Genomic DNA, 22,827 nt, shown 5'->3' with positions numbered 1-22,827 from the left:
AGGGGCCAGGCTACCTGAGGGACCATCTCATCCCCATGACATCGACCCATCCCACCCAGTCATGCAGAGAGGACCCCATCAGTAAGGAAATTCCACTTGGCGGAGTCCAGGAGGTCGGCCTTCTCTGCAGTGGCGTCCACCCTCTGGAACATTCTGCCCCCAGAGGTGAGGCAGGCCCCTTCGCTCCCAGTCTTCCGGAAGAATTTGAAGACCTGGCTCTGCCGCCTCGCCAGCATGGGAAGGGCAATAGTTCTCCCTGGGGGTGGCTGGCACTGTAGAGCCCTTCCCACTGAACCAGATTTCATCGCTACTTGGATTTTATACTTATTTTATTTATATTTATATTTGGCTGTTTGTACTGTATTTTATGTTTTATGGTTTTAATTGTTAATTTTATTGTAAACTGCCCAGAGTCCCCCTTTTGGGGGAGATGGGCGGTGATAATAATTTGAAAAATAAATAAATAAATAAATACGTGCAAGTCTGTTACTCGATACTCAAAATTCTATACCTAAAATGACAATCTACAACTGTGCGTATGAACTGAATATTTACACAATATACATCTTACATACTCCTATGGGGAATAAAGTATTATTCATGTTAGAACTAGAATATAAAAAGTTGCATTGTACACATAAAACTTCAGCACTTTAATTTCCAGCTCCTATATATATTTATGTAGCTCTTATCAACTTTAAGTATACACACACATATGTACATGTATGTATATAAACATAATTTACAATTTATTATTTTTGACAATATTACATATACATTACATATATTATCATGCTTTGTTCATTTCATTTAATGTATTTCAACGCATTTCAATGTATTTTTTTTATTTGTAATTCTGGTCTGTGACCGTAAGAATAAAGATTGATATACAAAAAACAAAATTAGGAGTATTTTTTTAAGTAACAGTACAGTGGAGACCTTAATATTAAGTAATCAACTTAAAACTGAAACTTTTATTGTTTAACAAATATTTCGATATAATCTGCAGCTGCTTATTAATGTTATATTCAGCTTCAGATGTAAAAGCTAAATAATCCTATGCTTATTAACATCAACATTTTAAATTGTAGTTAATACTGATTTTTTTAATTTTTATTGGTCTAAATTATTAACATTAGAGTGTTAATAACCTCTAGTCAACACTATATAAATACCACTGCATCAAAATAATATATTATGTATATCTTGTAACAATATAATAAAACAATTTTTTAAAAAATTAGGACTACTTTTTAATTGCAATGACAAGAATAAGCTTCCATTTCATGTATCCTTTCAATATGTATGCATGTGTTTGTGCCTTTGAGTCAGTGTTGACTCCTGGCAACTGCCTGGACTAGTCCCTGCAATTTTCTTGGCAAGGTTTTTTCAGAAATGGTTTGCCATTGCCTCCTTCCTAGGGCTAAGGGAGAGTGGCTGGCCCAAAGTCACCCAGATGGCTTCATGCCTAAGGCATGATACCTTAACCACTATACCAAACTGGCTCTCTTCAATATATACAATACTAAAACTAAAAGTTTCAGAATGGAAATACATTTTTATAACGTTTGCTTTACTTTTACATTACTAAAGCATACCATCATAACTTCAATCATCTAACTAAGCTCTACTGGTTTCAGGCAGGAGCTTTTCCAGTACTCCCTGGATATATCTGAAGTTGCTGCATGCATAGCACTTAATTATGTACATTGATAATATATACTCACCTCCTTTTCCAACAGTTCACTATGAACAAAACTGGCTTTTTTGTATGTGAATCTGTCCTTTGAAAGGATATCTAAGTATGATGAATGCAAAATGTTCACAATGTCTTCAAATTCACGAGTTTCTTTTGTTATGGGCTGAAAAAGAGCTAGAGAGATAGAAAAATTATCATTTCCTCAATAGGAAATGGTCACTCCTGGTGCTTATTAAAACTTATAAAACTTTAGAAACTAAAACATAAAACATTCTATCTGTAAAACTCTAAGGTAAAGATAAAAGGAGTGGGTTAAAAGGTGAGTTAGTAAATCTGAAATCTATTATCCTAATAGCATAGAAAAGCATGAGGTGCTTAGGTGAAAAGCTGCTTCTCCTACACCATTATTCAAAATAATAAACCAGAATTGTTGGTTTAGCCTGGCTTACTGCAAAATAACATGTTAATGCAAATAGTTTACTTGTTCCTTTATTCTTCCCATTGTGTGACTGAACCTTCTGGATCTTCTTAATAAGTTCTTAGTAAAAACTAGACTTTGTTCTTGGCTTATACATTTTGGATTGTTTTGGAGTATCAAACCAATATACTAGGTTCAGCAAACATTCTATTTCTGGATTGTGTTATTTATTCATAAAACAGTGGAGCAATGCACAAACATGCTGCTTCTATCCAACCAATCAGGCTTACCCAACAATCCTGGTATACTGCTACAAACAAGAACTCTTAATGTTAAGAACTCCAACATATTGCAAATATTTTTGCAGTATGGAATAGTTCCAATGCAGCAACTATTAAATGGATTGGAAAACTATTTTGCAGCATTAACACTGATACAATCAATTATTCCTATGAATAAATTGTAAAAAAAGAGACTCCCTTGAGTAGAGTTTGACTCCTGCTGATTAAATTTAATTCCTTGCATCAATCATTATTGCTTTCTTCCAGGATGTTTTTCAACTTCCCCATCTACTCTATAGCTCTGAATTTTCTGATGTTCTTACATCCAAGAACTAATCAGATTCAACTTAAAAAAAAAAATTAAATCCAAAATAATGTCATTGACTTTTCTAGGACCAGATAATGTTCCAAACACTTTTCTACTTCTCTCAAATCAATGGTGATTTTATTTACCATGTTTGACTCACACTCAATTAAGTAAACAAATCATGCTTATTATACATACTGCATAAATATCTGAGCAGTTTTCTAGGAGCCAGGAGTAGTTAAAAGGAAACATTTTATCACAGAAATAAATATGGTTTGGATATTATATTCAAATGCATTCCCAACCAGTCTCAATCCTTCCCAGAAAAACGTTTTTAATGTTCCCCCACTTTCATGAGAAAGGAATGGCAGCTTGCAGGCACTGCTTTCTTCTTGCTGTGTTTCCTTTGTGGAATACTCTTCCTCTTGAGATACTATTAGCTTACACTTTAATAGCTTTTCATAAACTTATCAGAAGTGTTTGTTTCTGTTACAATCTATTTATTTGTTTTACTTATTGCTGTTTTTAGTGGTTTTTGCCTGTTACATATTTGGTTATATGCATATATTTTAGTTTTGTTTTACTATATCATAATTTTTTAATCTGATGTACTAGAAGAGTACTAGAATGTACTAGAATGAGAGCCAGTCTGGTGTAGTGGTAAAGGCATCAGGCTAGAAACCAGGAGACCATGAGTTCTAGTCCCACCTTAGGCACAAAGTCAGCTGGGTGACCCTGGGCCAGTCACTTTCTCTCAGCCCTAGGAAGAGGGCAAGGGCAAACCACTTCTGAAAAACCTTGCCAAGAAAACTGCAGGGACTTGTCCAAGCATTCTCAGAATCAGACACAACTGAATGGATAAAAACAAAACAGATAAAAACTAGAAGATACTGCAAGCCATTAATTCATTTGCTTGCAGTGGGTAATAAATCTGATAAATATTCAAACCATAAAAATTAACTATCACCTTAACAAATATTTTAATATTTGACTAGCTTGTATGAATTCCAACTTGATTGTATTTTATTTATTGTAAATCTAATTATTATAAAACAGTCTAATTGAAGGGGGAGTTAGCTAATTCCCTCCCCCTTCCTTTTTATCCAGTTTTAAAGCCATTATCTTTAATTTTACTTACTGAAAATCAGTAGTTCACATTCTGTGGTCAACTACATAGTAAAATTCTAGAACCATTAATCAATTACAATGTGACTTCAGTATGCTGGGAAAATTTAACATTAACTTAAAGGAGTCCAAATATTAGCAATTTTCAAACCTCTGGCCATTTTTATTTTTATTACTTGTTTTTTGAGTTACGCTCACCTCAACAGTAATGATATTTTTAAAAATACTCATTCCTAATTTCTGTCTTATCTGTCAAACTGATTTATATGAAGTAATTTGGCTAAACAGTTTCTCAAACTTCAGATATATGAATGCTTAGCATGTTCTTAGCCATACCCAAAGTGATAGCTCCAGATATCTTAGATTACAACTGTCACCATGGTTAACAATCAGAAATGAAGTTGTAATCTAAAACACCTCTTTTGCCATGTACCACATTGAGGCAGGGCAGGGCTGGGTATGTGCACTAGGTGTGGGGAAGGGAAGCAACAGAAATCTCCTTATACAAGGCTTTTACTTCTAAAAGTTTAAAACAGCGGTTCTCTGAATTCTCTCTATATAACAGGTAGCATATGGAAGAGATAGAATGTACAATGTGAAGTGCAGGTGGGCTGTGAAATGGAATGTTTACCCTTTTTCAGGAATAGTACAATTCAGTGCAATGGCATAGGCACCCCTGTTTTTCCATGTTCTCAAAAATTCACAAAATTCAAGATCAAGGGATTCATGGAAGTCAATTTAGAAAGAGAACAGGAAACAGCGGAGGGAAAAAAGGAGCCATGACCAAGTTTAAAAATTGCATTTCAGAAAGAAACCTGATAAGCTCCATAATATTTAACCTTTTAAGCTTTAAAAACCAAAGTAATTTATTCTTTGTAGCAACGGACACAGCTACCAAGGTTACTGTGCCCAAGTGTATAGATTCAAATGTAGCCGCCACTAACATTTGTTTGGAAATGTCTATGATAGCAGATTGCCTATTCTTCAGCATATAAACACTGTTTCATAGATCTTCACCTCTTTCTATATACTGTATATTCATACATTGTATCATTGTAACTGTTATATGTGGTCTTTGGTAATAATTGTTTTAATTATTGCAGAAAAAACAAGATGTATCTATGAAAAAAACGGAATCTCCGTTACATATTCTATCAATGGCATAATAAACAACGGTCAGCATTAAATTTGATTCAACTTACTTCATACGTAATATTTATATTAGAAACCTGCACAGAAAAGAATGTCTTTGCATGATCAAGAATTATTTTTAAATTGTTTTCAATCTTCAATAAAGCCGCCAATTCTTTCACAAAATCTAATGATGGGGAATTATAAGATCTTGTTCATTAAATCAAAGAATGAACACGAAGCAGCCTAAGTAGTATAAATGAAAAAGATATCTGAAAAAAATGAAAAAGATATCTGAACAAAATGGAACAAGAGTGCTCAGATTTGTAATCTGGATTCCTAATTTAAAGAATTAGAATAATAATTTTAAAAATTCCAGATTCTATGAGAACTTTCCTATTTTTTTGGCTTTTATGAAAGAATGTTATGTATAATCAGTTTCTTTTGAATGCTGAGAACATTAAAAAATCTAATGAACACCCCTAAACTATTTGTCAATTCAGCACTGCCTAATCTGACTGAGAATGCCAGAATCTCAGAATGATGGATATCGCATTTTATGTTGCAAAGCGGCTATGAAATCTCAAGGTGATGAAGATTTAATGTAAGAGCTTTTGCATACAATACTACATTCTATTAACAAGTGAGCCATGGTATAAACTTGATGAATATTTTTCCCCACCTTCTATATAATCAATGTTAAGCATTCATGTTCAACAGATACTTCAAACCGCTTCCTCATAAGTGTATCTATTAATCTCTATTTAGTTAAGTTACTCCATCCAGAACAAGAATTTCAGAGTTGCAACACTGGTTCATAGGAATGCTCTTTGTATATATTACCATTTTTCTAGAAAATGCACTAATTACTGTCTTCCTTATATTAGAATGCATAGAACTATCAGCAAAACTCCAAAATTAAAGAAGGTCTTCGCTTAATGTGGCTTAAAGTTTGAACTGATACTTCTGATACCACTCTGTTCTATGAAATGGTCTCAAACATTCTTGGCCCTGGAAGTTTTTTTCAAAGTCACATTTCAGCTCTTTACGGATTATTCTCTAGTTCATCCCTCTGAAAGAAAAACTGTATTTCCCTCTCATTCATCCCCAAGGAGTTCTAACTTGCCACAATCAATCTCTGGGAAGAGACTAATTACATAATCCCTCTATTAGTTTCTTCATTGCTTTGCTCTTTTTTGAGGCAAACATTTTTTACAATTCTCAGGACAGAATGGTTCCCACAATATCATATTCCACCTCTTGTTTATTAGGCTTCATTGCTTTATTAAAAAAAAATAGGGTAAGGTGATGGCCAGCATTTGTCTACAATTTATGTTCATTTTTCTTACTAAATTTAAAATTATCCTAAATAACATTGTTCAACAGATGTAAATGTTACAGTATTCTTGTGTTTAAAAAAAATGTAGCACCAATAGAAATGTGCTTCCAAAAGATCCAAGATAGTCTACATGGTTCCAGTTCTGAAGCTAAACCCATACCAGGGTAAATCTATGAAGAAATTTTCTTTCTTGAAATATGGGATTCAAATATCATCAAAATCCCCAAGAGCAAATTGACCCAGATTATCATTTTCCATCGAAAACACGTAAGTGATGCCAAAGAAATGAAATTTTCATCTGAAACTTTCTAAAAAGACTTTTCTAAATTCAGGGTCTTAATTTTGAACAAAAATAATTATCATAGCTTATATTTTCTATTTCATCCAAAAATGTAAGTATCTAATTTCGTATCTTCCCTAACTATTCCATCACAGAATGATCATCCTTCATGAAGCATCTTTGGCTATTTACAAATTGTACAGACATTTAAAAGGAAGGCTGGCACATCTCTTTATGCCATGGGACAGTAATTTTCCATAGTCAAGATGTGAACTCAAGAGCTAAGATTGTCCCAATATTGGAATACAGATCAAATCAGAATAATCTTTAAGAGAAAAAAGACAATTGCTGTTTAAATAATTAACTGCAGCATTAAATCAAAAAGCAATGTTAAGTACATTTAGTTAACAAGAATTGGCCAATGCAAATAGCAACAAATGTTGCAGTGATAAAAGTATCTTCCAGAACCTACAGAGATCCTTGTACCTCATAAGGAATTCGCAATGGCGACAGATTAAAGATTGGCACTAGTACAATCCGTATTTCAGAACTCAAGCCTGATTATTTGTAACAGAACCAAGTCTTTGAGATGTGTGTAAGAGTATGAATCTGGATTACTCTTTTGGTTTTCTCTAATATTCCCAAGATCACGATTTTTAAACTAAATAAAAAAGGCACTGTTTGGCCCATTATTCTTTAAGATGATAATCAAGGAAGATTCTCAACCTAATAGAACATTTGATTCACCTGTGATATGTAAAATCAGAGATGTCAGCTTCAAGAAGGGGTCAAATCAACCTACCTTGCCTTTCTCTCCTTATATAAGTAAGTCTATTCTAAGTCTGCTTAAGTTGATGAGTCTTCTCAAAGAATGAGAATTAGACAGTGGTATTTATAAATTTCCTAAGAACAGATGATCCCTCCCCTCCCTATCTTTACTGAGATTTAAGAAATAATCCACTTTTGAAGAAAAAGATTTAAAATAGATGTTGCCACAAAAGGCCACATTTACAAGGCAAGATCAGACACCAAGAGCGCTAGAATTGAGCAACTAAGCTTTCTTTGAATGGCACGTGGCGCGGAACCACTTCCGTCCCGCAAAACAAGGAGAAAAAGCGCCTTTTAGGGAGAATGAAATTCATCTAGAGCATCTCACGGAAGTGAACGCGTTTAACTTTGTTACCCGCCTAACCTCTAAGCGGAGGACTTCCCTCTATTGCAGAGAGCGTGAAGGAACCAAGTCAAGCTTCCTAAAGAGCCATCTCTTCCGCGAGCATCGGACTAGCGGCGGCATCCAGCCTTTTCCCAGCCCCCCAAATCGCATTCAGACTCTTCCGGTTCTAACGAAGCCATTTCAAACCCGAGCGGGTTGCGTTTTCCAAAAGCCTCTCTCGTTCTCTCTTTTCTTGCCTGCGAGGTACAATTATTTGCCCGAATCGCTCTCGCTCGCCCCTCTGCGAGGCTGCCTGGACGAGGCTTTCTCCACGCCCGCCAGCAGCTGCATGCAGCGGTGAGAGATGCCACCATGTATGCGGAGCGACAGGGGGAAAGCGGGAGGAAGGAAAAGGAAGGGGGTGAGGGTGGGGATCCGAGGAAACAACCTTTCTTTTCTCTGCTCTTCCTGGGAATCTGAAAGTTTTTCTTAAGAGGCAGATCTTCCGGGGCTCTGAGGAGCGAGGCCCCCAGCCCCTCACTAAGGGGCTGGGGCTGTGCCTGCTCGAGGGCCGCGGAGAGCCCAGTCTTGCGGTGGCCACTCCGCGGGGAGTCCCTGTCCTCTACGGCGGCAGCCCATAGCAGCGACTCCTCATCATTTCGGCTTCTCTCAGAGCGGCCGCCATTTTGTGTGCAATCGTCCGCTTCGGCTGCTGCAGCTCCGTTCTCCCCACCGAAGAGGCCGCTGCTATCCACCCGTTGAGAGGGTTCGGGCGCTTTTTCACCGCCACTCATATCTACGGCATCCGCCATTCAGCTCTCCAACACAGTCAAGGAAAACACTACCCTGCGATTGACCCCCAGCGAGACGCCCCTTCCTCAACGCCATGCACGGCGTCCGCAAACCCAGAGCCTCCACCCTCCACCTATCCAGCCACCACTTCCCGCTCTCTCCCTCCCCGCTTTCACCATAACATGGCGCTGGGGCGTCAGGAAAGAGGAGGAGCTTCTCACTTCTTTTCGCAGCCAATCAGCACTCAGCGCTTCTTATAAATCTGAGGAGGCAGGTCTCGCCCTTTCCCAAAGGACGTGGAAGGGCGTGGGAGGCGGTAAAGTAGCGTGTGGTCGTCGTTGAAGTTCGGGTTTGCTGGTTGTATGCAAAAAATTAGGCCATAGTGTCTTTTTTTCACAGTGTGATCGCAAAATGGTGATTTAACTGAGTCTTTAACTAGGAGGAGGGAAAGGTTTCCTTATATATGTTCTAACAGTGGACAATTTGGTTGAAGTTCGTCCCTCGTGCTTACTTTTTTCAAGCTGCGATTGAAGTAGTTTATGCTTATCAGTTTTTTGTTCTTAAAAATGTTTTAACTTAGTCTTTGCAGTTGTTTTTTTATTAGCCCAGCTTCCTGACCCAAAATAATGCATTGGTATCAAATGTTTAGAAAGATGGGCAGTTTGGCATGGGAAAGAACTATGAAGCTGCTTCCACCTTTATAATGTATAATGCAATTTTACATTATATATGAAAGCATATACAATGCCACTTCATGAAATGAGAAAATTGATCAAAAATTGAGAAATGAAACTTGTATTTCAAACTGTTTACAATTGAAAAGAAATAATGTTAATTGCCACAGATAGTCATGCGTTTTGAATGTCTTATCTGTATGTAGTATGTATGTGTTACAGACTTCAATAAAATAAGTTCTTTTTTTAATTGCTGGGACATCTTGGCTTATTTGGATTTCTAATTAATACTCCACTTTGCAGGTGCCTCAATATTTTTGAGCAATTGAATTGACTCTACAGCTTCAGGGCCACACTTGGTGTGCTGTTGGCCATATTTATTATTTATTTATTTATTCAAATTTGTGACCGCCCATCTTCTCTGACCGGAGGGACTCTGGGCAGTTTACAATACAAAACAATAAATATACAATAAAATTCCAATAAAATCCCTCTAAAACCATTTCTCAGCTAACCCATCTAATAAAATCCAGATGGCTGTGATCTCCTTCAGTCATTATGTAGGAGGGGCACTTCAAGGCACTAGCCAACCCCAAGTATGGCGATTCTCCTCCCTCCCCCAAGCCCGGTGGCAGAGCCAGGTCTTCAATTTCTTCCGGAAGGCTAGGAGCGATGGGGCTAATCTCACCTCCGCGGGCAAGATGTTCCAAAGGGTGGGCGCTACTGCAGAGAAGGCCTGCGTCCTGGACCCCACCAGTTGGAATTCTCTTATCGACGGGGTCCGTAGCATGCCCTCTCTGCATGATTGGGTGGGACGGGCTGATGATACGGGGAAGAGGCGGTCCATCAGGTAACCCAGTCCCATGCCATGTAGGGCTTTAAAGATGATAACCAACACCTTGAATTGGACCTGGAAGCAAACTGGTATCCAATGCAGTTTGCGTAGCAAAGGTGTTATGTGCGCCCTTCTGGGGGCACCAAAAATAGCCTGCACGGCCGCATTCTGGACCAGCTGAAGCTTCTGGATATTCTTCAAGGGTAGCCCCACGTAGAGTGCATTGCAGTAGTCTATATGGGAGATAACGAGCATGAGTGACTGTCCGAAGGGCTTCCCAATCCAGGAAAGGGCATAACTGGTGCACAACACGAAGCTATGCAAAGGCCCTTCTGGCCATGGCTGCCACCTGCTCTTTGAGCAGGAGCTGTGAGTCCATGAGGACCCCCAGTTTATGCACCAGGTCTGTCTGGGGCAATGCAACCCCATCCAGAACTAAACATGACAAAGTCCGAGATGCAGAGGAACCCTTAACCCACAGCCACTCCATCTTACCAGGGTTCAGCTGAAGCCTGTTCCCCATCCAGACCCCTACAGCCCCCAGGCACTGAGAGAGGGCAGTCACAGCATCACGTCACCCGGGATGGAGATATACAATTGAGTATCATCAGCATATTGATGATACCTCATCCCATGGTGACGGATGATCTCGCCCAGCGGTTTCATGTAGATGTTGAATAGGAGAGGAGAGAGAACCAAACCCTGTGGCACCCCACAAAGGAGGGGGTCAAGGGTCAGATCTCTCATTCCCTATCACCACTGGTTGGGACAGGCCCTGAAGGAAGGAGGTGAACCAGCGCAGAACTACACCACCCACCCCCAACTCCCTGAGCCGACCCAAAAGGATACCATAGTCGATGGTATCAAAAGCCGCTGAGAAGTCAAGAAGAGTGAGGATGGATGCACTACCCCCGTCCTGCTCCCGCCAGAGATCATCCATAAGTGCGACCAATGTTATTTCTGTCCCATATCCAGGCCTGACTGAAAGGGGTCTAGATAATCCATTTCCTCCAGAATCCTCTGGAGTTGTAATGCCACCACTTTCTCAACCACTTTCCCCAAAAGGAGGTGGGAGACTGGATGAAAATTATCCAGTACAGTAGGGTCCAGCGATGGTTTCTTGAGGAGGGGTTGTACCAGCGCCTCCTTAAAGGCAGTTGGAAACACCCCCTCCCTCAAGGATGTATTAACCATCGCCTGGACCCAACCACATGTCACCTCCCGAGCTGCTTTCACCAGCCAGGAGGGACATGGATCTAATTGGCAAGTGGTGGCATTTACAGTCCGGAGAATCCTGTCCACTTCCTCGGGTCCAACAGGATCAAACTGTTCCCAGATAACATGGTAAGTAAGATCCCTTGGTATCTCCACAGACCCTGCCTCACGCTTGCAATCTAACATGGAGCGGATCTGAGCGATTTTGTCTTGCAGATGCTCTGAAAACTCCTTTGCATGGCCCTGTAGGTGGGTCACTGCACCCACCTTCCCCAAAAGGGATTGAGTGATTTTAAATAGAGCCATTGGGCAGCATTCTGCAGACACGATAAGAGCGGAGAAGTATTGACGCTTTGCCACTTTTATCGCCACCAGGTAGGCCTTAATAGCGGCTCTATCCAGTGTTCGGTCGGATTCGGTCTTTGTCTCCTTCCAGTGGCGCTCTAGACATCTCTTAATCCTCTTCAAAACCCTCAGCTCCTCCGTAAACCACAGGAAGCATCGAGTATGATGAGGCAAGAGAGGTTGCACAGGCGCGATCCTGTCCAAGGCCCTGGCCGCTGCTGCATTCCAGGCGGCAGCCAGAGCCGCCGCTGGAGCAAGCAGCAGGTCCTTGGGTATAACCCCCAACTCCCTCTGGAACCCTACCAGGTCCATCAGTTGCTGGGGGCAGACCGATCGAATAGGTCCCACCTCCCTGCGGAGGGGGCGGCATAGGAGAATCTCAAGGTCACCAGGGCGTGATCTGACCATGACAAAGGGGAAAGATGTAACTCTCCCCTCAGGTCACATTGCCACTGCTCTGACAAGAAAACTAAGTCCGGGGTGAGGTCACTGTATTGAGTCGGGTCTTGAATAATCTGAGTCAGGCCCATGGCTGCCGTGGTAGCCATGAACTCCCCTAAATATTCCCCAAAGTATTAGACAAAATTATAAAATTACTTCATTTCAATTTAAAATTAAACTGAGTGAATGAATTTTCCAAATTTATATCTAATTGCTGTGCTCTGTATAAAAAGTTACTCTGATAAGTTCTGGAGATGGGACACATCATTTGCTTTGGACTTAAGGTTGTACACCTATAAAATGACTGAGTTACTAGGCTGACCATGCGTCCCGTTTTGAACTGGACAGTCCCCTTTTTTAACATTTCCAGACCATCCTGTCATTTTAATATAAATGTCCATTTTGTCCTGTTTTCTAAAAAACCTTACTTAAAAATTTGAAAGTTCCTGTGAACCTGTCAGAACACAGTCTGACTTTGAGTGGAAGGAGGGGGAGCTCAGCAGAAATGGGGGAAAAAAGCCACAGAACTCAACCCGGTGGGAAACCTAAAAAGAAAAAAACAGGATCGGCTGATAGGCGGTGATCAAAGGGCAGGCCGATTGGCTCCTGCCTTGAAATGGCGGGAAGAACAGAACGTAAAAGCACTGCCAGAGGAGGAATGGCTTGTCAGGGACAACCGTTCACTAGACTCTCCAGCCCAGCCTTGCCTCTCGCAAACAAAGGAATCCGAAGATTCCCAGCCCGAGAAAACTGGAGAAGTTCCTGCTTGCCGATCCAGCCTGTCACCCAGCCCTGCCCCATTTTGCCATCCCCATGTCCCGTTTTTGTCTCAAGGAAATATGGTCAGCCTATGAATTACCATAGTAGATTTAGAACTGGATGAGGTGGGCTGAATCTACCTCAGCTTCTGGGTGGTGTGGTAATGTGATAAAACCCATTCTCTCTTTCCATAAATAACAGCAAATGGCAGTGCTAGTTGTGCACACAGCTTTTTGGGTCAGCTTTTCCTTCACTAGCAATATGCATACTAAGCAGAAATCATTGTAGCTGCATCAAAGGGTTTTTTTTTAATTCCTGCTGATCCCTATTATATTTCAGTTGTTAAAAGAACACTACAGTGACAATGAAATGAGATATTTCTTATGGCACAATTAGTAATTGGAGAGGAAAACAAAAGTGCACACTGCAAAAGAGTAGGTTAGCTTCTCTTGTTTCTGAAAAGCTTTTTTTGATAGCAGAGTAATTCACCATAAATATGTGCTGGTTCTGGAACAGTTTTTTTACCAATAAGAGAGACACCAAAGGCAAATAACAAAAAGGAAGCACAACACTCCCATTATTGCACAAATCTGAGTGCAATAATGGGAGAAGATGGAAAGCTCATCCATGTGTGCTACATATGTGTTCTTCACAGATGCTTCACAGCTTTACTTGTTATGAGTTTTCCTATATAGTAACTTGCAAAATTGACTACCTGGTTAAACTAATAGGGATTCTTGTGTTGGAAGGAAATGTATTGAGAGAAGGATCTAGGATCGGCTGCGAATAAGGCTGGTAAGAAATAATGTGATTAAGATTTCACAAAATTTAGCTCTTGATTCAAAAGAATTCATTAGGTTTCAGAGAACTCATCACATCTTTATTCCACTGAGTAAATTCTGTCTTTTCCATTTCTGTTCCCCCAGGGGAAAAAACCCACTTCTGATTTACAAGTTAATGAAAATAAGAATTGAAAGTTGGTACTTTAGTTGCCTAGGCAACACAGCAGAGGAAAAGATCAGCACTCTGGATTTACTACATGTATGCTTAGATGATCCTCTTAGGTGCCGCAATTATCATTATGGCAATAAGAAAGTTTTAAAGCATAAGCTTTCATGGACTGCAATCTGTAAAATATTTGTCACAAAAATATGGCAATATTCAAAACCTATTCGGCCAACACTATGTATATCTCAGAGCTGGTTTTTGAATGAAAGAAAGATAAAAAGCCTGATTTCATTATAAAGAAGTGGAGTGGTTAATTAATCAAGAGGTTTTGTTTGGGATTATATCTGGTTTGTTGTTTTAGTCTGAACATAATGTCTGGAAATATCCATTATGGCTTAGTGGGGGGGTTGTTTTTATTTTTAAAGAAATAATTATTTCAAAGAACCTTAAAAAATGAAGACAAATAAGAAGGAAAGAAAAATACATTAAACATTTACAAAATATAAAAATTACATAAGAATTTACAAAATACTGAAAGAAAGAAAATATTCCATTATTTTTACAAATAGCATTAAATTGGAACAGGGAGAATGATGATTGAGAGTCCATTTGGTGTACAGGTGGTCCTCACTTAACCATTCATTTAATGACGGTTCAGAGATACAGTGGGGCTAAAAAAAAGTTACGACCTGTCCTCAAAGTTATGACTATCATGCACACACCCTGCGGTCACATGATCACAATATGGGCACTTGGTAACCAGCTCACATTTATGACCATTTGCAGCATCCTGTGGTCACATGATTGCAATTTGTGACCTTCTCAGCCAGCTTCCAACCCGAAAAATCAATTGGAAACAATTGATTCACTATGACTGCCACAAAAATGGTGTAAAATCAGGTCTGGTCATGTGGTGCCTTGTTTAATGATAACATCACTTAGTGACCAAAATTCTGGTCCCTATTGTCACTAAGCAAGAACTACCTGTAGTGGTTAAGGCACTAAGCCAGAATCCTGGAGACTGAGTTCTTGTCCTATTTTAGGCACAAAGCCAGCTGGGTGACCTTGGGCCAGTCACTCTCCCTCAGCTGTAGGAGGAAGGCAGTGGCGAACATTTCTGAAAATGCTGCCAAGAAAAGTGCAGGGACTTGGCCAGGTGGTCATCAGGAATCAACACTGACTCAAAGGGACAAAAACAAAACCAAACCACCCCAATAATCATATGTTAGTTTGGCACTTTGAAAACTAGTATTAGTCAAATCAGAAATTGACAAACCAGCCAGAATAATAATTATAAGTCAGTAAGAATTTACAATAATTTCTAACATATCTAAAGCAGTCCATCCTTAACATAGTCCGTAAATGGTTTCCAAATTAAGTTAAAGTTGGTATCAGATTTATTTTTTAAATATGAAATTATTTTTGACACTGAAGCACGTTCTCAAAGGTTAATCTGCCAGTCCTCTGATGAAGGAATTGAGTGTGATTTCCAATGGGAAGGATAAAGTAGCCTAGCAGTGGCCATCGTGTATAAAGTCAGTTCAAAATACTATGGGACTTGGTGATAGAATTTAGATTTAATAGAAAAGCACTATTTAAAATTTGTTTCATCCTATGATGAATCATCTTCCAGAATTGCTGAATTTTGGACATTGCCACCAAATATGAAGAATGAATTATTGAACCTAGTTATTACATTTTCCTGCAGTTTTTTCATATGTATTACTCATTTTGACAATTGACACTGGAGTACTCTATCAGTGGAAAACAATACCAGTAAATACTTTTCTTCCACTAGTAATTCCCATTGTTACATATCAATTGTCTTGTTTAAATTCTGCATCCATTTAGTCATACAAACATTGGCTTGTTCAGCTTCTGAATCATATTTCAATAATAATTTATATATAAGCCTTATGAAATCATCTGGATTTTGCGTTATAAGCATTCCAAGTTGGTCAAATCTTTAAGTATGCCACCTTGTTTTTGTAGAAAGGGAGGGAGATGATCTTGACAGAAATACTGTATGCAGGAACTAATACCTAGGCAAGGTGGGCTGAAATATTCTTTAAGTCCTGGGAAGCAAGATAATATTCAGAAGCAGCTCAGGCAAATGCCTCCCTGATTCATGGAGTATAAGGAGGAGGGGAGGGATCCATAATCAAACTTGCAAGATTCTTTTATTACAGTTTACCTCAATGAAGTATATTCCTAGTCTTCCTGGGGACTTTATTTTTTTGGTCTGCCTAGTCGAGCTGACAGTTTTTGTAATTCCTTTTTAACTATATTGCTTATTTAAAAATACTGAAATCATTGAGGCATTTCTGACCATTCCAGAGAAAGGGTCTTGAAAATCTTTCCTATTTTACAGATTAAATCTTGCAGTCTATATGAATTATTTATCCAATGATTAAATATTTTAGCATGTATGCTTTCATGAAAATAAATATTTAACAATGAAGCAAGAGAGGACAAACCTGGGTTTTTTCTTCTTTTATGTTTGTCACATACTTTTAATAGGCTATTATAACTGAATGGTCTGTATGGCATTGAACAGTTGTATCAGACTAGAGCACTGTTTCTCAACTTCGGCAACTTTAAGCTGTGCTGACTTCAACTCCCAGAATTCTGGAAGTTGAAGTTCACACAGCTTAAAGTTGCCAAGGTTGAGAAACACTGGACTAGAGAATTTACGGAGGCCTTCTGGGAGTCCTGCTCCTTCTATAGAAGTAGTCTAACTAAATGGTAATGTGGTCCAATCTATAATCCAGGTCAAATAACTAGCTTGACAGTATAACTTAAAATGGCACAGCCAGTCCAAATTTTATTATTTCTTATTTAATATTATCAGTAGCATTCAAAATATATCTGATACTATGTCTCATATTTCTTTGGGACAGATCCAATCTAATCAGGATAAACTATTTTCACTAAAAGACTATGTAACCTCTTTGCAAAAATAGCCATTACAAGCTTATCGTCTACATCCAATAAGGAGAGAGGCTTATTCCACACTGGATGGGTTAGGTCATTCCCCTCCTTATAAATCAAGGATATAAAAGTCTCCTGCCACAAAGGAGGAGATGCTTGACATCATTTTATCTCATTTATTACCTGTATTAATTGTTTCATCAACATCGTTTTGAAAGTCTTCAACTATATTGCAGAAAAGTCATCTGGTTCTAAGTATTTATTCAACTTTATCTTCTAGATTGCTACGTTTATTTAATCTTTGGTAATTGGCTTGTTGAGTAATTATTTTGTTACAAATTTCATAGTCTGCATTGTCTCCAAATACTCTGTAATCTTTAGACTTCCCGAAGATCAATTGTGGCATAATGTTATATACAAACTAGGCCATTATGGACATTGTTCAGAAAATAGACAATTCTCAGTGTCCATTTCTCCTGTTTATTTTTATTCTGCTCTTAATATTTTCTTCCAAACTTCCTGAAACCGTAAGTAGATATTTGCTGTTGTTTAAGATAATTTCCTCTAGATTTGATGAAACAGATTATACTATACAATACCTTATACCATAACTTCCTTTGTTTTTTAAGGTTCCAACTTTGTTCTTGCTGCAATACAATACAATATTCATTGTGACAATTCTATCTGTGCTAATCATTAGCTGGATTCATGCCTGGCCGAAATGGATTTGATTTTGGTTTAGTATGTTGTATGAACTCAGCTGAGATTAATTCAGCAAATCGTGAGTAAGCAAACAATGATTTAGTGCAATGATTCCCAGACTTTTCTTTTAGATGAATCACCAAATAATCATAAAAGCTTTTGAGGACAACCACATATATCAGTATATATGGTATATACCAACAGACACAGACAGACACTAGTGGCAGTGCAGTTTCTGTGTTCATTGCCTGAAGTGATTCTTCCTTAGACAGTAGCCAGAGAAATCTCAATTTAGCTTATAATCTCCCATCAAAATATTAACTAGGTCTGATCCTGCTCACAAGTCAGCCAGGTGCTGCAATATAAGGTTGGTAATATATATCAAAATTAACAGCAGCTTGTAGATAGATGAAATTGAACCAATATTTTTTCAACTACCTCATTTTTTAACTACAGACCAAAATTTTCACATACTCACTTAGAATGGTTCTAATTAGGTCTATCATACCTGGCCTGCAAAACACCTGGTGACCATTAGATGGCAGGAAAGAGATCTCTGTATCTCTTTGCTACCATCTACAGATAGTAGATTGGATTTTTGTAGCCCTAGTTACATCCAAAATGAGAAGTGATAACATTAAATGTGAAATTATAATATTTTTAGGGACATTTATTTTTATAATTTAACCTATCCACACTAATATATTCACAACTCTCAGTAAGGGCTAGCTCAAGATACTAGGTACAGGTATAGCATCAGCAAATGGGCATATTCCCCTAGCCTAGCTTAATCAGGCCCATAAAACAGATGAATCCCACAAACAATAATCAATCACACATTATGTAATTAACAGTGTGTCTTTCATGGGACTCAAAACTAATCATCTGGTGCAATTGCCTTATTACATTTAATAGTAGAGCTAGGAATATGCTTTTCCCGAAAGGAAGAAAAAAAAGAAGCAGAGAAGTCATCTGATTCCATGAGAGCTTTCAGGACTTGACAAAATAAGCAAATAATAATCATTAGTTACCATTTAGAAGTCTACAGGGAACCAATCATGCAGGATAAGCAGGGTTTATACAATTAATCTATATATTACATTCTAACTAGAGTTTTAATTACAGACAGACTGGTTGAATAATGTAGAAATGTGTCAATTTCCATTTTGGTTAATTAGGCTTCTTCTATAAAGACTTGATCCCATTCCTAACCTGGTTTGAACAATCCTTGTCTTTTTTTCTTTCTTTCTAGAATTTACTATGCTAGATTAGACCCTAAAGTATTTGAGCAGACAAAATTTAATTGTAGGAATCAGACCTGTAGACTGCAATAATTACTGAATATTAAAAATTAATAGAAATTAAGATTCTTTCTAAACAATTTTTCTTTTCTTAAAATAGTTCCAGCAGATGGCAGTAATAGTCTAAACAATTTCACTGCATTCTCTTTGGTGTGTAGGTTACTTTTTCATAGTAAGTTGAGTTAAGCCTACCCTATGATTATTATTTTTTTTGCTTCTTTTGATGGTGAAGTAAAAGGAGGTCATGATCCTGATGTTGCTGCCAGATATTTGAAGGTAAGATCTGAAATTCATTCTGATGCCAAAATACAATAGTAGTCTTCCCAGTAATTTTGCAAATGTCAGGTAGACACTTCTTTTCCTCATATCTAGTTTTTCCCTTCAGCAGGAAGAAAGGCTAAATCCGTAGCCTGTATAACTCTCTGCTGTTGTTCCTTGTAGACTTAGGGTATTATTATTACTATTATTATTATCTTGATTTTCATCAGTGTTTTGATTTTTTTTCTTGGTATATTATTTTTTCCTTTTAGCAGTTTTATTTCAATTTTATTCTTTTTTTACAGCCATGTGCTTTTCCAGTCAGTGGGGTTTTTTGTATTTTTATTTGAGGGGCTTTTTAATTTTTTAATATAAAAAAGCTTGTTTCATATTATGGTTTTCTTTTTTTGCCTTGGCCTGACATATTGGGTCTTTACATTATATCTGTGATACCTAATATTTTAAACAGTGTCATCATTATTTCTTTCATGCAATGTTAAAGTCCTGAGGAGTTTATCAAAAAAAAATTTTTTTTTTTTACAAATTGAATACATGAAGCCTGCAATAGTTATTTTTGCAAGAATCTCATATTCTTCCTGATGAAGAATTAGGGTATATTACTATTATTGTTATTATCTTGATTTTCATCACTGTTTTGATTTTTTTCTTTGTATATTATTTTTTCCTTTTAGCAGTTTTATTTCAATGTTTTTGGCAAGGAATTAGATTGAATATATATTGAGCAGCTGGACAGTGTAGTGGTCAGAATGTTGCCTTTGATGCGAGAGACTGGGATTTGAATCCTGGCTATTGTCCTGTTCAGACTATGAGGCGGCCACACAGAATTATTCTCGAACTCTTTTATTTAAAACAACTATTTACAGTAATAAAGTCCTGGTGAATAATAAGGCAAAACAATTCCAATCAACACCACCCAGGCAATGGTGGATGAACAGGCAAGGCTGCAGGATTAGACTGTGGCAGAACAGCAGGGCAGAATTCAGCAGACTCTCTGATCGAAGCTGTCAGGCTTGGTGAAGCTAGAGTGCGAGGCAAGGCAAAAGCTGGAGGCAACGAACTGTGAGCTGGCACACAGATAGAACCGGACTGACACGTGGAGGCTAGGTGAGACTGAACTGGAACCTCTGAGCAAGGCTTGGCTCTGGAGGTTAAGCTGGGCTGGACTGGATATTCTAGGCAAGGCTGAGAACTGGAAGCAAGGCAACATTGGACTGGAGATCCCAGGCAAGGCTGATAGCTGGAACCCAGGCTGGGCTGGACTGGAGATCCTGGGCAAGGCTGAGGACTTGAAGCACGACTGGGCTGGACTGGAGATCCTAGGCAAGGCTGAAAGCTGGGAAAAAGGCTGGGTGCACACCTGGATTGCGCTGGAATGTGGCGACGAGGTCCAGAACTAGACATGAGGCTGTTCTCAGCAGGGATGGCAAGAGAAGGATCCTCTGGAGCAGCTTGTGCAGAAGGCGAATCCATGGAGGTAGAAGACGCTGGCGCTGGATCCACTCTGGCTACAGACAAGGCATCCGATGCATGTAAGGACTCTTCCGCAATGGCTGTGAACTCAAAGGATTGGCTGTGTCCGGCAGCTTGCTCTTCGCGCATCTGCCTTTTATGCAGATCCTTTCCGTGCCTTTTCTCTCCAGCAGCCAATCGAGCTGCTTTCTGATTCGTGCGCTCCTCAGCTCTCCTATCTTGTGCACTGACTGGAGAGTTCAAATCTCCCACTGGAATTCGTCCAATCCGCGTTTGCCATTTCTCCCACTCTGCTGAGTCACTTCCTGGTTCAGCTTCTCCAAGTCCCTCCTGATAGGTTTTGTTTTCCCCTTCTGACTCCAGATAAGTTTCATTTTTGGAGACAGAAGCGGGCTCAAACCTCACAGCTATCACCTACCTTACTAGTAGGGGTCCTTGGGCAAAGACCCCCTAATGCTTCACCTGCCTACCTTGAATATGAGAGTGACACAAACTGTTATTTAGTTTGTTATTAGTTATTGTTATTTAGTTTATTAGTTTGTTATTGTTATTGTCTATTGTTATTAGAATTAAGTGGATATATCCATTTGATAATTGTATTCAGAAAGCACTCTTCAATGGTTCCTTGTAAAATCAGAGATAGGAATTAAATGGGATGCCACAGGGATCATCCCTAAGTACTGTTCAATATTTTTATTCATGAAATGGTTGAAGTAGATGGAATGCTAATCAGATTTGCAGATGACACCAAGTGGTTAAGTTCTGATCCAAAGTTATATGAGAAATTGACATTGTGAAATAACCCACATTTGAATATTGCAGAAAAGATTTTCTGTTGGAGCACCTGGGGAAAACAATGAATAAATACTATAAATCAGTTGATTTATAATGGTTGTTTTAAAGGCTTTAAGAGATTGTGTTCTAAATATGATATATCTATAACATCCACTAGTTACTTCTATTGACTAAACAGTATGGCCCACTTGCTTTAGCAGCCTCCAAGGTTCCTGCACTTCTAGTATCTTTAAGAGATGTAGCACTTGAAGCAAAACCAACAATTCAATTTATAAGTAATTAAAAAAACAGAATGAAGGTTGGCATTGCTTATATATCTAACTGTGGAATGAAGAATTGGAATATTCAGTTGTGGAAAATAGTGAGTCCAGGTTTTAAGAAATACAAAACATATTTATGACTTAAAAATGAAATTAATTGATCAGAAAATATTATTTTGTGTCTACTGGACCTCTCAAAGAATAATTAAAAAGGGTTGGACATCAGATTGTATTTGCTAGTACATAATTGATATTTGCTTCCCTTTAAAAACAAATCCCAAATCAACTCCTATTGTCAGATTTTTAAGGGTGTATACATTTTGATCCTGTATCTCAACAAATACAGGTACTTGTTTCTGTTCAGATACAGCAGACAGCTTAAATTTTATTAAACAAGAATTTGATAAAGTTTACTTTATAGATGTCACATCTCAAATCCTTTGTAAATCCATTTTGAGCATCAGTAAAATACCTTCAATTTTGCTTGGATAAAGTATAAAATTAACAATACTTTGAAGTAAGAGATATTCTGGCTTCCCCAATTAAACACGGAGATATGAAACATAATTCAGTGTAATTTATTTGAAATGCTTTGAGAACATTATAAGGCTATTATGCAAAAATATTTAATCACTAATACAGTATTTTTAATAAATGAAAACCATACAATTTCTCTAACATTTTGGCAAGTATTTGTCAGTTCAGTAGTTCACAATTTAAGCACACAATCCTTGGTATATTTACTGAGAAAAGTCCCACTGTATCAATGGTACTTATTCCCAGATGTTTTGTAAGACTGCAGTTTAATGTATTTTCTATTTCCTCTCTTTGTAACTATTACTCCAGGCCCAGTCTGGGACACCACATTAAACCACAGTTCTGCTTCTCTTGATTGGCTAATAGTTTCCAGAATGAAGCAAGTTAAATAAATTACAAGGTCGAAACTTTATGATCATAATATTTTAATCCTAGACACAGAAATGTCCTTAACAGTGATATTGGTAATAATACTTTTTTAAAAAAATAGAAGTAAAATAGTAAAGGTAAAGGTTTCCCTTGACATTAAGTCCAGTTGTGTCCGACTCTAGGGGGCGGTGCTTATCTCCGTTTCAAAGCCGAAGAGCCGGCGTTTGTCCATAGACACTTCTGTGGTCATGTGGCCAGCATGACTACACGGAACGCCGTTACCTGCCCGCCAAAGCGGTACCTATTAATCTACTCACATTTGCATGTTTTCGAACTGCTAGGTTGGCAGGAGCTGGGACTAGCAACGGGAGCTCACCCCGTCACGCGGATTCGAACTGCCGACCTTCCAATCGGCAAGCTCAGCAGCTCAGCGGTTTATTT

At 38.4% G+C, this 22,827-nt stretch overlaps 1 protein-coding gene across 7 annotated transcripts in view; it reads right to left on the bottom strand.

Moving 5' to 3' along the window:
• TASOR (transcription activation suppressor) overlaps positions 1-8,634 on the bottom strand; it is an 82,084-nt gene extending 73,450 nt beyond the window's left edge. For all 7 annotated transcript variants that reach the window (XR_010067088.1, XM_063291772.1, XM_063291767.1 and 4 more), the window contains exons 1-2: positions 8,182-8,634; positions 1,728-1,873 (exon numbers count right to left, since the gene is read on the bottom strand). Coding sequence is in view for 6 of the 7 variants with exons in the window: in XM_063291772.1 (XP_063147842.1) it covers positions 1,728-1,873; positions 8,182-8,545 (510 nt within the window). In the remaining variant the exon portion in view is untranslated. The remainder of the gene's footprint in view (positions 1-1,727; positions 1,874-8,181) is intronic.
• Positions 8,635-22,827: the final 14,193 nt, after the last annotated feature.

Source organism: Candoia aspera, chromosome 2 (genome assembly GCF_035149785.1).
Source record: "Candoia aspera isolate rCanAsp1 chromosome 2, rCanAsp1.hap2, whole genome shotgun sequence".
NCBI lineage: Eukaryota > Metazoa > Chordata > Lepidosauria > Squamata > Boidae > Candoia > Candoia aspera.
Note: the sequence above shows the minus strand (reverse complement) of the source record. Positions and strands in the feature narration are given on the sequence as shown.